This window comes from Aquarana catesbeiana, linkage group LG03 (assembly GCF_042186555.1).
Source record: "Aquarana catesbeiana isolate 2022-GZ linkage group LG03, ASM4218655v1, whole genome shotgun sequence".
In the NCBI taxonomy this organism is placed as follows: Eukaryota; Metazoa; Chordata; class Amphibia; order Anura; family Ranidae; genus Aquarana; species Aquarana catesbeiana.
The window spans coordinates 383,965,527-383,983,138 of record NC_133326.1 but is presented as its reverse complement, the minus strand read 5'-3'; the positions used below and the strand labels follow the sequence as shown (position 1 = coordinate 383,983,138).

General features: G+C 45.0%; 1 protein-coding gene across 4 annotated transcripts in view; it reads left to right on the top strand.

Annotated features, from left to right (window-relative positions):
* The window catches only part of P4HA2 (prolyl 4-hydroxylase subunit alpha 2), a 178,091-nt gene that overhangs the window by 94,522 nt on the left and 65,957 nt on the right, over nt 1-17,612 (top strand). For all 4 annotated transcript variants that reach the window (XM_073620678.1, XM_073620676.1, XM_073620677.1 and 1 more), the window contains 4 exons: nt 2,832-2,969; nt 3,974-4,216; nt 10,270-10,469; nt 13,585-13,761. In XM_073620678.1, the coding sequence (XP_073476779.1) occupies nt 2,832-2,969; nt 3,974-4,216; nt 10,270-10,469; nt 13,585-13,761 (758 nt within the window). The remainder of the gene's footprint in view (nt 1-2,831; nt 2,970-3,973; nt 4,217-10,269; nt 10,470-13,584; nt 13,762-17,612) is intronic.

Genomic DNA, 17,612 nt, shown 5'->3' with positions numbered 1-17,612 from the left:
ACATCCTGAGTGTGATAAATTTTAAAGCAAGGTACAGCACACAGTCCCACGTCACAATCCGGACAATAGAACCTGCTTTCTTTTCTGATTTTTTTTTTTTTCCCTTGTCATCTCTGTGTGAACAGCAAACCACGCACATCCTGGTAGGTGCTGCCTTTTTTGCGGTTGGCGGTATATAGTCCATAAAGTGCCGACCTGTTAGGCGTTCTGGGTTGGCAACACCAACAGCACGTCGTCCAGGTCTGTTCACATCTACTGATGGCATCTGGTGTTTGGCAAAAATCTGCTCAGCCACCTTCCAGATAAAATCTGCATGAACAAGAGGCCTGTCACTCCCTGCTCGGTACAAGATGTAAACGTTCCAAAGGCATTGTTCCAGAAGATGCCTGAAAATCTTTTTGTAATATTTTTTCTGCTGTTTCCGCATAGTCGGATAAAAGGTCATTGCCTGATCGGCTCGGTCGACACCTCCCATAGTGCAATTATAGTCTATCACGACTTGCGGCTTCAGCACATCTTTCCCACCTTTTGTGTGGACCGTGGCAGTGGAGGTATTGTGCACAGTGCTCATGAGACACACGTCCTTCTTGTCTCGCCAACGTATTGCCATCATCTTACCCTTCTGCCAGGCAACCATTTCTCCGGGTTTTAGTTTTTTCTTTCCAAACGTAGATGGCATGTCACGTCTGTTAGGCCTAACTGTACCATAGGCATCCGTCTTGTTTTGGATCAAAACCTCAAACAGTTCCGGCAACGTATAGAAATTGTCCATGGTCACACAATATCCCTGGTTCAGTAATGGCTCCAGCAGTGTAAGGACAGATGATGTGGCCATCCCATAATTGCTGTACCTGGGGTTGAACTTCGTGCCTTTACCGGTGTAAATGACCGAGTTCCATATGTACCCGGTGGATGACTCGCAGAGCATGTATGATTTGATGCCAAACCGCGCTCTTTTGGATGCAATATACTGGATCCAGCTTAGGCGTCCTTTGTAGGCCATCAAACTCTCATCCACGCTGACGTCCCTTTCTGGCACGTAGGCCCGCTGGAAATTGTTCCCAATAATTTGGCATACCTCCCAGATTTTTTTTAGCTTGGGCGCAGGATGCGTGGCCTCATCAAACTCTTCATTGTTAGTGAAGTGAAAATATTTCATGATGAGGGAAAAACGGTATTCGGACATCACAGTACCAAAAAACTGAGTGGCCAATAACTTGTTGGTGGTCCAGTACCATTTCTGGCGTGGTTTCCCCACCACCCCCTGAAGAATGAGTCCGAGAAACAGCCAGATGTCCTCTTTAGTCACCGGTTCCCACCTTCTGCTTCGGGAAAACCTGGCATGCAGCGTAGCGGATTGCTGCTGTTGGTAGCGATTTGTCTCTATGACAATTTTTTCAATTACCTCCTCTGTGAGAAATAATTGCAGGTATGCCAGAGGGTTGCCACGCTCAACTTCGACCTTCATCCCAGGTGATCCAGTGAAGGGAAATCTTGGGGGAGCTACCTGGTCCGTATCGCACTCAATAGGGCACCAAATGCGCACATCGCTGATGTCAGGTGCAGGATCATCACCGCTGTCATCGCTGTCACTTGTCAGATCAGTGTCAGATGACAAATCTCCCCACGACTCACTATCCCTGAGTTCTGGGAGCAACTCCATGTCGCTGTCGCTGTCATTCAACTGCTCCAAAGGCGATTTTGTAGCGAAATGGCGCTTTTTGGATTCCTTCTTCTCAATATTTTATTGGAGGCAAGGGGCACTGGGGCAAGGGGCACTGTATCAGTGAGATCTGAGATGATACAATGTAATCCTCTCAGATTACACTGTATCACCTCTTTTTATATGTGTGTTATTGTGTTTGAACTTTTGAACTTTTTGAATTTCCCGCCTAGTTCCGCTCCCGTGCGCCGCTGCTGCTCGCAGGGAACGGAACTAGGAAGTGAGATGCTGTGATCGTGCTGGCGATCACAGCGGAGCACAGCCGAGGACAGTGGAGGGCATCGCTGGAACCCAGGAGAAGGTAAGGGCTCCGCTGGATGCTCTGCAATGTTACCCCGAGCGTGACTCGGGGTTACCGCTCCTGATAGTAAAAGTCAGACCCGAGTCACGCTCGGGATTACCGCCAAGGAGGTTAAAAGCTCCACCATCTGTCATATGTCTTACCTTTGTTGCAATATTAAGCTGAAACTCCTATCCGGCTGCAGTACCTCCCAACATACTATACTATACTACAGTCACTTGCAAGGGAGATCATGCAGTAGGAGCATCAACAACTGGTCACCGGGGAATAAATTGAGACAACAGAGGGTGCAGCTTACCACGCACCCTCTCCTGCCCATGACTGCACTGAACCCTGGGTACCTGTTCTGTATCTCCCTTGTCTTTGTCCAGCACTCAGTGGGATCTGCACAGGAGATCTGATCTGTGAGAGCTACTGGGAGATGAGCTATCACTTCTAAATGCAGAAGCTGGACTTCAGTGTTACCAAGTGATAGTGGTGAGCAGGGAGCAGAAGACCTGAGCCAGAGGTGGTGCTCTGGCTCAGGTCTTCAGTTCCTGCTGAAAAAAAGCCCTGGGTATACTGATGCCTAAACATTTTTTACCTTAATGCACAGAATGCATTAAGGTAATAAATGTTTTGCCTCTATAACTACTTCCAACTGTTTGGCAGTGTTTTTTTAAGGCTTTTAAATCTGTTTCCTTTTTCTGTTCTCTAAGCAGGTTCATAATTTACTATATCTGTAGCTGTGTCTTTGCATGTACTCCACATGTAGAGATAGTCACATGGTTGTGAGTGATTCATCATTGTGTGTCTCTTGCGTTTCAGGCTTTATTGCAAACCTCACTTTTCAAAGGGAATTCTTTCCAAGTGAAGAAGATGAAACTGGAGCAGCCAAAGCATTAATGCGCCTCCAAGACACTTACAAACTGGATCCTGATGTTATAGCAAAAGGAATATTGCCAGGTTAGTGCAACCCATGTTTATCCTCATAGTGTTAAACACATGTTCCTATTCAAGGCTTACGTAGCGTTAAAATGGTCTTAAAGCTAAATCTCAAGCAAAAAAAGCTAAATACACAGCTACATTTAGGTCCTTTTCTTTTTCAAAGGATTTATGGTTCTGTTCAGCTAGTGTTGTGACACATGCATCCCTTCCAGACAATATAACAGGGTGCTGAACTCCCCGAGCTTCTTTGAAGGTTGCACTTCCATTTACAGTGGTAGTAAACTCTCATTTGTGATTTTTGTATGCTCTCCAGTTCTGGGCACCAGTCCTCAGGAAGGATATACTGGAAATGGAGTGAGTACAAAGAAGGGCAACAAAGCTAATAAAGGGCCTGGAGGATATTGGTTATGAAGAAAGGTTGCGAGCCCTGAACTTATTCTCTCTGGAGAAGAGACGCTTGAGAGTGGATATGATTTCAATTTACAAATACCGTACTGGTGACCCCACAATAGGGATAAAACTTTTTCACAGCAGAGTAGCGCGGGAAGTGGCTGGAATAAGTCTTCTCTTTCATGTCGCGCTGCTCCCCGTTGGCCCCTCCTCTTTTCTCATCTCTCTTCTCATCTATCCCAGGTGAAGTCTCAAGCTGTTGGGGTGGGCGGGAGGAAAGGAGGGGCCGGCGAGGAGGAGCGCGTTATGAAAGTGAACTTATTACAGACGCTTCCTACGCTACTCTGCCTGTGTTAACGGAGACCCGATCTACCTGTCAGCTGTCTGTGCTTGACGGGTAGATTGCCGCGGAAGCCCTGGGGACTTCGTGCAGAACCCTAGGGTTCCACGGAACCCTGGTTGAGAAACCCTGATCTAGACCATGTTGTACGTGACAAGCTTAAACACATTTGCTCAACAGCCGCGTTCAATGAAATTACTTTAAAACCTTGCCAACCCTGTGTTCATAATGGCTAAGGCCAAGTTATTTATTGTGTCTGCTTTTGATTGTCTTTTTTTATTTTATATTTTAGGAACAAAATATGTTTCATCTTTATCTGTGGATGATTGCTTTGGTATGGGAAAAATAGCTTACCACGAGAGTGACTATTATCATACTGTACTATGGATGCAAGAAGCTCTAAAATTGTTGGATGAAGGGGAAGAATCGGTCACCGTCTCTAAAGCGGGTGTTCTAGATTACCTCAGTTACACAGTCTTTCAGCTCGGCGATATCCACAGAGCAGTGGAGCTTACCAGAAGACTGCTAGCGCTGGGTAGGTAAAGGCACTTCATGCATTTGTAATTTTATGAATTGCCTTCCAAAGTTTTTGCCTTGCTGTCAACTATATATTATGACCTACCCATGCGTTCACAGAAAGGCATAGGTGGATTATCATTGGTCAGTGACAACTAGAATTAGTGGGGTACTGCAAGTAACAACCTGAGTATTTTGATGCTTTGGTTTACGGTTGCAGCAGGAATGATACCACTTGTCAAATGTGGTTGTGGCACGATTGTGTGACATTTAGGGGCTTAAAACAGGTGGGGAGAAGGCATTACAAGGCCTCCTCACCATCTGTCATATGCTCTCTGAAGAACAATAAAAGTACCGCAAATGTAAAGCCCAAAAGCAAACGGGGCATTCATGAAAAAATACTATGCACAGGACCTGAATTGGTTACATAAAATGTCTCATTAGTGGACTAGGGGATTTGAGTGTAATTTACAGCTCTACATTTTTGAGATTTCCTTGTCCATTGCTATATCCTTCCAATGTGTTGTATTCATACAGTAGATGTCTGCGAAAAACCACAAGGTTTTCAATGGAGAACCAGATATTTAATACAGCTCTAGAACTGATTATCACTGTTTTGTATCAGGAGTAAGGGGAACAGGCCCAAATAGCATTGGCAGTGGTAAACCATGCATGAGACAGGGACACCTTAAATAGTCCAAATAGGTTTGTCTTGCAATTTTATGTAGCAAGGCAGCAAACAAACCTAGTTTCATTACAGGAGAGAAGTCTATAGCAAACAAAGCAGCCTGCTCATCGTCTCATCTTCTAACTGTTCCTAACTAGCAAGTTGTCCCTTAATGGGTTTCCCAAAGCAAACAGGCAGCTCTTGTCACTTTTAGGCCTTGTGCACACAGACCATTTAATAGCATCAAAGTTCTAAAGTGCTTTCCCACGCCTGGGGATTCACAGGTACTGCTTACAGCAGCCAATACAAGTAGCAGCACACAGCGTTATACTTGTAAATGCCAGTTGCTTGTACATCGGTGCCTACCTGCACATATGCGTACAGAGTGTTTACCCAAATGTGAAAGTGGGGCATTTTTAGATACGCCGTACGCACATGGGCTGGTTAACGCTGATGCAGAAGTGGAGTCACATACAGCAATTCACATGTATTGGTGTCTGTAAATGGCACCTGTGACTCCCCGGGTGCCGGAAAGCATTGGGGATTTTATGCTAAAGGGCTTTTAAAGCAGAGTTCCACCCAAAAATGGAACTTCCGCTTTTCCGGTCCCCCCCCCCCCTCCGGTGTCACATTTGGCACCTTTCAGGGGGGAGGGGGGAGCAGATACCTGTCTAATACAGGTATTTTGCTTCCACTTCCGGGCATAGATACCCGAGCCACCCGCGGGTATCTACGCCACTTCCGGCGCCTTCCCTGTCGCCCACCCCGCTGTCTTCTGGGAGACACACAGGTCCCAGAAGACAGCAGGGACTGCTTAGTGTGAGTCGCACATGCACAGTAAGGAACCAGGAAGTGAAGCCGCAAGGCTTCACTTCCCGATTCCCTCACCGAAGATGGCGGCGGCAGCACCCGACACCTGAAGGATAGCTTGGCTTCGGGTGCCGACATTGCGGGCGCCCTGGACAGGTAATTGTCCTTATTTTTAAAAAAATAAAAATAAAAATCGACGGACCTCCATTTTAAGCTAATAAATATCCATGCACATGAGGTCTAAAGCTCCTTACACACTATAAGAAAATGGGGTGAACATTTTTGTTCCGAGAAACGATCGTAAGAATTTCCGAAGGGACAAAATCTTACTCGTACGGGAACCAAACTAACGATTTTCATTTAATGTGTACTATTTTCGAATGAGAAAAATCAGAAACGAAAGACTGCGCATGATCAGAACGATAAACAACCAAAAAGAGCCTTTGTTGTACAAGAATTTCCATAGCTTATTTCCTTCTTCGCTTCCGACTTGCTGTGAAACGAGGAAAATCGGATGATCGTGTTTTCTTTTCGTTTTTTCCGATTTTCTTTTAGTATATACCCTACTTTAGTGTTCTGTTCACCCAGCAGCAGTCTCTCACAGCATGAAAGGTGAAAGAGGGAGCCATGAGCATCTGTCAACTTGCATATATAAAGGCCTTTGGACATCTGAGACTAATTAATAAGGTTTGGCGTGGACTGAAGGCTTTTCCCACCCAAAACGCTGCTTACTTGCTGCCACGTTTGCTGGACAGCTTGATCTGTTAAAGGAAGATGAGGGAAAAAAAATGATTTACTGGCCTGATCACCAGGTGAAAATAAAGGAAAAAGAGCATAAAAAACGAATGCAGCCGCTTAATCTAAAAATTATTTATCTGCAACATCATTTTTGCTGTGAGGTTTAAAATCATGCTAAAGGTTTCATTTTTTTCATTTTTTATAGCTGATTACTGCTAACGATACCATTTTCATTACTAAAATCTTGTATATAGTCCCTTATCATCCCCTCCAAGAGCTTGCATACTATTGATGTTAGGCTAACTGGTCTGTAATACCCAGGGATGTATTTTGGGCCCTTTTTAAATATTGATGCTACATTGGCTTTTCTCCAATCCGCTGGTACCATTCCAGTCAGTAGACTGTCAGGAAAAATTAGGAACAATGGTCTGGCTATTACTTGACTGAGTTCCCTAAGTCCCCCCGGGTGCAAGCCATCTGGTCCCGGTAATTTATTAATGTTAAGTTTCCCAAGTCTAATTCTAATTCTGTCCTCTGTTAGTCATGAGGGTGCTTCCTGTGATGTGTCACGAGGATGAACACTGCAGTTTTGATTACTGAAGCCCCCCGATTCCCTTGTGAAGATTAAGGAGAAGAATAAATTCAAGACCTTCACCATTTCCTCCCATTCTCGCCTTCAGGACTTCTCCAGAGCCTCTCCCATCATCTGGAACTCCGTACCCCGATATGTCCGATCAGCCCCTAACCTGTCCACCTTTAGGAGATGCCTGAAAACTCACTTATTCAGGGAGGCCTATCCCACACCCATCTAACACCTGTCCCTGAGCCAACCCCATCAAATCATTCCCTGCATCTATTACCTTTTATACCACCACCCCCTCCCTTTAGAATGTAAGCTTTATGAGCAGGGACAGGACCTTCTGTATTGAACTGTACTGTAATTGTGCTGTCCCCCCTCTACATTGTAAAGCGCTGTGTAAACTGTTGGCGCTATACAAATCACGTATAATAATATGCTCCCCATACTTTGTAACCAGTTGTCCTTCCTCATTCTTTATAGGGCCAATATGGTCTGTCCTCTTTTTTTTTACTGTTTACATACATAAGAATTTCTTGGGATCTTTTTTGCTCTCCCCACTATGTGTCTTTCGTGTTTTATCTTAGCCGCCCTAATTGCACCCTTACATTTCTTGTTGCATTCTTTATAAAGTTTGAATGCTGATGATGATCCCTCAGCCTTGTATTTTTTGAAGTGCTTCTCTTTTGCTTTTATATGCATTTTTACATTGGCGTTAAGCCATTAAGGACCTTTGTTCACTCTTTTAAATGTATTACCTAATGGTATGCACTGACTAATGCCCTTATTTAATATGCTCTTAAAGCGAACCCATCTCTCCTCCGTGTTCTTTGTTCCTAAGATTTTATCCCAATTTATATCTTCTAGAAAGGATCGTAGTTTAGGGAAGTTGGCTCTTTTGAAATTCATTGTCTTTGTATTTCCCTTATGTTTCCTATTTGTATGATTTATACTGAAGCCAATTGACCTGTGATCACTGTTTCCTAAATTTCCCCGTATTTCCACATCCGTGATCAGGTATGTATTGTTGGTAATCAGTAGATCTTTATTTCTAGTTGGTAGGTCTACCATCTGACCCATGAAATTGTCCTGCGAGACATTTAGGAACTGGCAAGCCTTAGACGAATGCGTGGTTCCCTCCGCCCAGTCTACGTCTGGATAATTAAAATCCCCCATTATGATAAAACTTCTCATCCTTGCTGTTAATCCATATTGTGATAGGAAGTCCGCCTCCCCCTCCTCCCTCAGGTAGGGGGCTTATAGCATACTCCCAGTATTATTTTGCCCTTAGCTTCATCCCTTTGAAGCTCTACCCATAAGAATTCCACCTCCTCCCTAGCTCCTTTAGTGATGTAATCCCTCACATTCACATGTACATTTATTCTTGATATACAGCCATACCCCTCCCCCTTTTTTACCCTCTCTATCCATGCGATAAAGGGTATACTCTTGAATGGTTGCCAGCCAATAATGAGAGCTGTTGAACCAAGTCTCTGAAATTCCCACAAAATCAAAATCCTCCTCGTGCAACACTATCTCTAGTTCACCCATCTTGTCCGCTAGGCTCCTGGCATTGGTGAACATGCCACGTAGTTTAGCCCGGTCGCATACTATCCTGTTATTGGGTGTTCCAAGATTGCAACTAGGACTTACCTTGGGCTTATGTGCTTTAGTTAACATACTACCCTCTGGATTATGTTCTGCGCTGACTATCTCTACCTGTGGACCCTCCCCCCCCATTGCCTAGTTTAAAAACCCCTCTAACTTTTTGCCCATCTTTACTCCCAGCACATCTGCACCCTCCTCATTTAGGTGCAGTCTGTCCCTTCTATGGCACTGGTGACCGACTGAGAAGTCGGCCCAGTCCTCCAGGAACCCAAACCCCAGACTTTTATAATGGGACTGCGATACTGCAGCGGGAAATCTGACACTAACTGATGCTGGGGAGAACTGACTAACTGCCACGGACATCACCAGTGACATTATTGCAGTGATAATATTATACACTGTCATTGTACTAATGACACTTGCTGGGAAGGGGTTAACATCTAGGGTGATCAAGGGGTTAAATGTGTGCCTAACTATGTGCAATATGTGTAAAGTGTACTGCTCTTACTAATAGATCTCTTAGTTTCTCATCCCTGCTTTGCAGGAATGAGAAACAGGGCGATCATTCCCTCTGTACAGAGCTCTGTGTTGACTGTTAACAGAGCTCTGGGCTGTGATTGTACACAGCCGATCAGCAGGTCGCTGCCATGAATGCTTGGCTGGCAGGGGCGTAACTAGAAATAGCAGGGCCCCATAGCAAAATGTTGTATGGGGCCCCCCTGCAAACAGCCCCCCCCCCCACAGCTGCCCTAGTGTCAATGCAGCGTGACCTGTGCCACATACAGCGTGACCTGTGCCACATACAGCGTGACCTGTGCCACATACAGCGTGACCTGTGCCACATACAGCGTGACCTGTGCCACATACAGCGTGACCTGTGCCCCATACAGTGTGACCTGTGCCCAATACAGCCTGGTCTGCCTGTGCCCCATACAGCCCCACCTATGCAGAGGAAGAGGCAAGCCACCCGGATCAGCAGAGAGCGGGATTGCCTGCTGTAATAGCTTTCATTTTGAATTTCCTGTCTTCCCCGGGCTCATCGTCACATAGCCCCACCTCTTGGCCCGACGCCTTTGATGACGTCACATGTCCCGCATTGGATCGGTGTTCTGCCTATCAAAGGCACCAGGCCAAAAGGTGGAGCTATACACTGGAAGTTCTAATGAAAGCTCTTACATCAGGCAATTCAGCTCTCTGCTGATACGGACAGCTCGCCTCTTCCTTTCCTCTCTCTACCCCTGGCTGGGAGACTGTGCCGGCAGTGCTCTTATCCTCACTGGGCCCCACTCGGCTGCGGGCCCCATAGCGCCCGCATGGGTCGCTATGGTGGTAGTTACGCCCCTGTTGTCTGGGACTTGCTGACTGGCTCACAGCAGGTGCTGGTGGTGGTGGTGGGGGGGGGGGGTGCCCTAAACCCGTAAAATAGCAGGCAGCGATGTATGGGTACATTGCTTTGCCTGTGCATGTCGCCCATCCACAGTACATTGCGGGCGGCAGGTCCCCCAAGTGGTTAGAAACCACCAAACCAAAGCTCTACCTGTCTCAAAAAAATGATAAACTCTTTTAGGGACACTATTGTATGACCAAGCACTGAAAATTGAAACGTGGCCTAAGAGGAAGGGGGTGTAAGGTGGTTTTGATTCTAAAACATAGTTTCTATTTTTTATTCTAGATCCAAACCATGACCGAGCTGGTACTAACCTCAGATATTTTGAAAAGATGCTAGAAAAAGAGAGAAGTGAAGAGAAAGTAAACAAGACATTAGACACCGAGCCAGAAAACTCACGCCCTGATGTCTACACCAGGCCTCAAGATTATTTGCCTGAACGCGAGACCTATGAAGCTCTGTGCCGTGGAGAGGGAGTGAGAATGGTAACGGAGACAGTAGCTGTTAAATATTATTGCCTTATGTTCTTAGTTTATGCACTTAGTTATGGGTATATAAAACAAATGTTGTAACCTTAGAAAACTTCCATTAAAAATGCATAAATTGCTTCTGGCAGAAAAACCAATAGTTTTGGGGACTTGGATGCACTGGCATTTGCAATTTGAATGACAGGGCTTACACTGGGAGGGGTGGGAGTTGGGGACACGTCTAGGCCCTGTGCACAGTCTGAGCCTAGTATCTGCACACAGAAGTTTTTTTTACCTTGATGTAGAGCAGTGTTTCTCAACCTTTTTACTGTCAGGGAACCCCTGGCAAAAAGTCTGAGATCTCGGGGAACCCCAGAAATAATGTTCAGATCTACAGCTTTATTTTCTGTGCAGATGCTCAATTCTGGGTTTAACTGGAGATAAGCAGTGTACAGGGGGCAGCAGGGCAGAGCACAGGAGGTCAGGACACAATACAGGGGGGACAGCAGGGCACATTATGGGACACATTACATGGGGCAGCAGGGCACATTATGGGGCACACAGCAGAACATGGGGCACATCATCGGGCATACAACAGAACATGGGGCACAAGGGGCATACAGCAGAGTACAGCGAACGTTACAGGACTCACAGCAGAGCATTGGGCACACCATGGGGCACACAGCAGAACATGGGGAACATAATAAGGACTCACAGCAGAACATGGAGTGCACAGTAAAAAATGGGGCACACAGCAGAACATGGGACAAACAGAAGAACATGGGGCACATCAAGGGACACACAGGGGGGCACATTACAGGGCTCACAGCAGGGCATGGGGCACATGGCACATTACAGGGCTCACAGCAGGGCACACGGGGCACATTAAGAGACACACAGCAGGACACATCAAGGGACACACAGCAGAACATTGGGCACATCGAAGGACACACAGCAGAACATTGGGCACATCGAAGGGCACACAGCAAGACATGGGACACATCATTGGGCATACAGCAGAACATGGGGCTCAAGGGGCATACAGCAGGGCACAATACAGAACATGGGGCACATTAAGGAACACACGGCAGGGCATGTGCCACATTAATGTGCCCAATGCCCTGCTGTGAGCCCTGTAAAGGACAAACATCAGGACATAGGGCACATTATGGGGCACACAGCAGAACATGGGGCACATCATGGGGCACACAGCAGAACATGGGGCACACAGCAGAACATAGGGCATTTTACAGGGCTCACAGCAGGGCACAGGGCAGATTATGGAGCTCACATCAGCACATGGCAGGGCATGGGACACACGGCAGAGCACATCAGACACACGGCAGGGCATAGGGCACATTACAGGCACATGGCAGGGTATTGACACATTACAGGCACACGGCAGGGCATTGGCACATCACAGGGCACATGGCAGGTTATTGGGGACATTACAGGGCACATGGCTGGGCATGGGGCACATCACAGGGCACATGGCAGGGCATGGGGAACTCTCTGAGGATCTGAAAAAAGGATTGTTGCTCTACACATAAATGGCCTAGGCTATAAGAAGATTGCCAAGACCCTGAAACTGAGCTGCAGCACGGTGGCCAAGACCATACAGCGGTTTAACAGAACAGGTTCTACTCAGAACAGGCCTCGCCATGATCGACCAAAGAAGTTGAGTATACGTGATCAGTGTCATATCCAGAGGTTGTCTTTTTGAAATAGATGCATGAGTGCTGCCAGCATTGTTGCAAAGGTTGAAGGGGTGGGGGGTCAGCCTGTCAATTCTCAGACCATATGCCGCACACTACATCAAATTGGTGTGCATGGCTGTTGCCCCAGAAGGAAGCCTCTTCTAAATATGATGCATAAGAAAGCCTGCAAACAGTTTGCTGAAGACAAGCAAACTAAGGACATGGATTACTGGAACTATGTCCTGTGGTCTGATGAGACCAAGATAAACTTATTTGGTTCAGATGGTGTCAAGCACGTGTGACGGCAACCAGGTGAGGAGTACAAAGACAAGTGTGTCTTGCCTACAGTCAAACATGGTGGTGGGAGTGTCATAGACTGGGGCTGCATGAGTGCTGCCGGCACTGGGGCGCTACAGTTCATTGAGGGAACCATGAATGCCAACATGTACTGTGACATACTGAAGCAGAGCATGATCCCCTCCCTTTGGAGACTGGGCCACAGGGCAGTATTCCAACATAACAACCCCAAACACACCTCCAAGATGACCACTGCCTTGCTAAAGAAGATGAGGGTAAAGGTGATGGACTGGCCAAGCATTTCTCCAGACCTAAACCCTATTGAGCATCTGTGGGGCATCCTCAAACAGAAGGTGGAGGAGCGCGAGGTCTCTAACATCCACCAGCCCTGTGATGTCGTCATGGAGGAGTGGAAGAGGACTCCAGTGGCAACCTGTGAAGCTCTGGTGAACTTCATGCCCAAGAGGGTTAAGGCAGTGCTGGAAAATAATGGTGGCCACGCAAAATATTGACACTTTGGGTCCAATTTGGTCATTTTCACTTAGAGGTGCACTCACTTTTGTTGTCAGCGATTTAGACATTAATGGCTGTGTGTTGATTTATTTTGAGGGGACAGCAAATTTGCACTGTTATACAAGCTGTACTCTCACTACTTTACATTGTAGCAAAGTGTCATTTCTTCAATGTTGTCACATGAAAAGATATATAGTAAAATATTTACAAAATGTGCAGGGTGTACTCCATTTTGTGAGATCCTGGGGGTTATTTACTAAAGGAAAATCCACTTTGCACTGCAAGTGCACTTGGACGTAAAGTCGCTGTAGATCTGAGGGGGACATGCAAGGAAAATAAAAAAAACAGTATTTTAGTTTGCACATGATTGGATGATACAATCAGCAGAGCTTCCACTCATTTCAGATCTACCCCTTAGATTTAGAGCGACTGCTCTTCCAAGTGCACTTTCAGTGCAAAGTGGATTTGCCTTTCGTAAATAACCCCCACTGTTTATTTATATTTATATATATATATATATATATATATATATATATATATATATATATATATATATAGCTTAGGTTAATTGTAATAATTACAATTACCTCTAACATTGTACCTCTAACTTTTTTTTTTTTTTAAAGACTCCAAAAAGGCAGAAGAGGCTTTTCTGTCGGTATCATGATGGAGACCGAAACCCATTATTGATCTTGAGTCCTATTAAGGAGGAAGATGAGTGGGATAGTCCTCGCATTGTCCGATATCTTGATGTTTTAAGCAGTGAAGAGATTAATCGAATTAAAGAGCTGGCAAAGCCCAAAGTAAGTAATTCCTATGCATCTTCTATAATGTGGGTTTTTGTAGAGAAGGGTGTGACTATGCTGCGGGTGCACTGACACTCTGGGATTGGATGCACACTGGCTTAATGCTTATTGTGTAAGTAGCCCTAGGTTTTCTGCTTGCAGAAATGATCATGGACATCTTATCCTTAACATTCCAAGAAAGAATAGCTACAAAATAATGTCAGAAAACGCATACACACAAATGGAACAAATGGTGTTTTATTGGTGTGTGTATATATAGCTTTATCCCAAACCGAAAAAAAACCTGTAATTGCTTATAAAGTGTTAGCTGGAGTTCAGCTTCAATTTCTCAGTGTCCCCCCCCAGATTAACAACGCACAAGGGGTCTCTGTGCTCTTTCATTCAGAGTGTAGGCACACTAATACAGGTGTGTTACTGGCCAGATCACCAGATGAAAACGGAGGGGGGAAAAAAGTCTAAAAGAAAACGAATGCAGCAATCACATCTAATGATTGGTAGACTGTAGTATATTACAACTTTGGTTTAATACTCAAGCTGTTTGATTTAGTACTTTTGGTATTGAAAATTAAAAACTTTAAATTAAGTACCTTTTGGTGAGCCTCGTATATATTGGTCTTACTCCTTTACCTTGGCCACTTTATCTCTAAAAAAATCTCTGGGGTTGGCTGTCAGTTTGACATGTATGGTGTCTGCTGCAGGAGCACCAACAATGGGTTCTGTGTAAATCACCTGGATAGCACTAGTTATTGGACAATAATTGCCAGTATTTCTAATATTTTGCTAGACAATTTACAACATTTTGATAAGATAAATGTCTATTTATACAGAGCAGAGCTGACTGGTTCCTCTTTTACATAAACAGTAATTTCCTGACATCTAGTGGACAGATCGAAGAATTGTAGGATACCAGTTCACAGTTGATGGGTTTGCTTGCATATTAATCATGATAAACAGAATACTGCTGATACTTTTTTTTTTCCAGCTAACTTTGATATGCTGATTTCTCAAATGCTTAAGTCCTGGTGACAGTGTAATTGTATAATATTTACAGAGGTTTAACTAGGAGAACTCGGTACAGTATACATTTTGCTCACCTCAAAAGATTACAATCATTATATAGGGACCTTCCTCCTTTGAAAAGAAGGATAGGAGCGGTATTCCAGAACTAACACAGTGCAGTGTAAAGGGCGATTCTGATGTGCAATATACAGAGAAGGACCAGATACAGGTTGTTTTAACACAGTGTTCATATATAATCTGCTTATTAACCCCTAATAAGCCACTCATCTAGTAGTATACGGTATATGTAGGAAAGGAATGGCTAATAAAGTCTTAATTCTAATCTAAAAGATATTGTCATCAAGCCTCCTACATGTATTTCTGATTTCTGATGTATTTGTCTGATTTTGTTTTACTTTGGGCTCTGTGTTCACATCGGAATCCTCTTCTGACAGAGGTTGAATATCTTGGAGCCATGTTGGCGTTTGAGGCAAAATCCCTTTAGCGTGATAGCAACAGACAGACTGTACAAACTTGGCTCACTTTGGGCTTGGTCCATGTACCTAAAGTTAAAAAAAAAAAAAAAAAAAAAAAGCAGCCTGTGAAGGTAAAGGACCAATGATCCATCTACAATGGGGACGGAAAGTATTCAGACCCCCTTAAATTTTTCACTCTTTGTTATATTGCAGCCATTTGCTAAAATCATATAAGTTCATTTTTTTTCCTCGTTAATGTACACACAGCACCCCATATTGACAGAAAAACACAGAATTGTTGACGTTTTTGCAGATGTATTAAAAAAGAAAAACTGAAATATCACATGGTCCTAAGTATTTAGTAGAAGCACCCTTTTGATCTAATACAGCCATGAGTCTTTTTGGGAAAGATGCAACAAGTTTCTCACACCTGGATCTGGGGATCCTCTGCCATTCCTCCTTGCAGATCCTCTCCAGTTCTGTCAGGTTGGATGGTAAATGTTGGTGGACAGCCATTTTTAGGTCTCTCCAGAGATGCCAGGGCTCTGGCTGGGCCATTCAAGAACAGTCACGGAGTTGTTGTGAAGCCACTCCTTCGTAAGTTTAGCTGTGTGCTTAGGGTCATTGTCTTGTTGGAAGGTAAACCTTCGGCCCAGTCTGAGGTCCTGAGCACTCTGGAGAAGGTTTTCGTCCAGGATATCCCTGTACTTGGCCGCATTCATCTTTCCCTTGATTGCAACCAATCGTCCTGTCCCTGCAGCTGGAAAACACCCCCACAGCATGATGCTGCCACCACCATGCTTCACTGTTGGGATTGTTTTGGACAGGTGATGAGCAGTGCCTGGTTTTCTCCACACATACCGCTTAGAATTAAGGCCAAAAAGCTCTATTTTGGTCTCATCAGACCAGAGAATCTTATTTCTCACCATCTTGGAGTCCTTCAGGTGTTTTTTTTTAGCAAACTCCATGCTGTCTTTCATGTGTCTTGCACTGAGGAGAGGCTTCTGTCGGGCCACTCTGCTATAAAGCCCTGACTGGTGGAGGGCTACAGTGATGGTTGACTTTCTAAAACTTTCTCTCATCTCCCGACTGCATCTCTGGAGCTCAGCCACAGTGATCTTTGGGTTCTTCTTTACCTTTCTCACCAAGGCTCTTCTCCCCTGATAGCTCAGTTTGGCCGGACGGCCAGCTCTAGGAAGGGTTTTGGTTGTCCCAAACATCTTCCATTTAAGGATTATGGAGGCCACTGTGCTCTTAGGAACCTAAAGTGCAGCAGAAATTTTTTTGTAACCTTGGCCAGACCTGTGCCTTGCCACAATTCTGTCTCTGAGCTCTTCAGGCAGTTCCTTTGACCTCATGATTCTCATTTGCTCTGACATGCACTGTAAGCTGTAAGGTCTTATATAAACAGGTGTGTGGCTTTCCTAAGCAAGTCCAATCAGTATAATCAAGCACAGCTGGACTCAAATGAAGGTGTAGAACCATCTCAAGGATGATCAGAAGAAATGGACAGCACCTTTAAATATGAGTGTCACAGCAAAGGGTCTGAATACTTGGAACCATGTGATATTTCAGTTTTTCTTTTTTAATAAATCTGCAAAAATGTCAACAATTCTGTGTTTTTCTGTCAATATGGGGTGCTGTGTGTACATTCATGAGGAAAAAATGAACTTAAATGATTTTAGCAAATGGCTGCAATATAACAGAGTGAAAAATTTAAGGGGGTCTGAATACTTTCCGTCCACACTGTATAGCGGGGTCGCCAAACTTTCCAAACAAAGGGCCAGTTTACTGGCCTTTAGACTCTCTAGGGGGGCCGGATTGTGGTCAGTGCGAGTAGAAATGATCCTGGTATAATCAGGAGCAAACAATGTATCTTTGGCATTAGGGGGAGGAATAGTGCCCCATTGTTGGTCAATAGGAGGAATAGTGCCCCATTGCTGATGTCAATGGGAGGAACAGTGCCCCATTGCTGGTGTTAGTGGGAGGAATAGTGCCCCAATATTGGTGTCAGTGGGAGGAATAGTGCCCCAATATTGGTGTCAGTGGGAAGAATAGTGCCCAATTGTTGGTATCAATGGGAGGAATAGTGTCCCAAAGCTGGTGTCAATGGGACGAATAGTGCCCCATTGGCGTTAGTGGGAGAAATAGTGCCCATTGTCAGTAGCACAAATTATGCCCAATTGGTGTCAGTGGCAGAAATAGTGCCCCAACGTTGATGTCAATGGGAGGAATAGTGGCCATCGGTCTCAATGGGAAGAAATGGTTCCCATCATCAGTAGAAGGAATTATGCCCCATTGTTGGTGTCAATGAGAGGAATAGTGCCCCAAGGGCTAGATAAAGGCAGGCAATGGGCAGCAGTTTGGAGACCA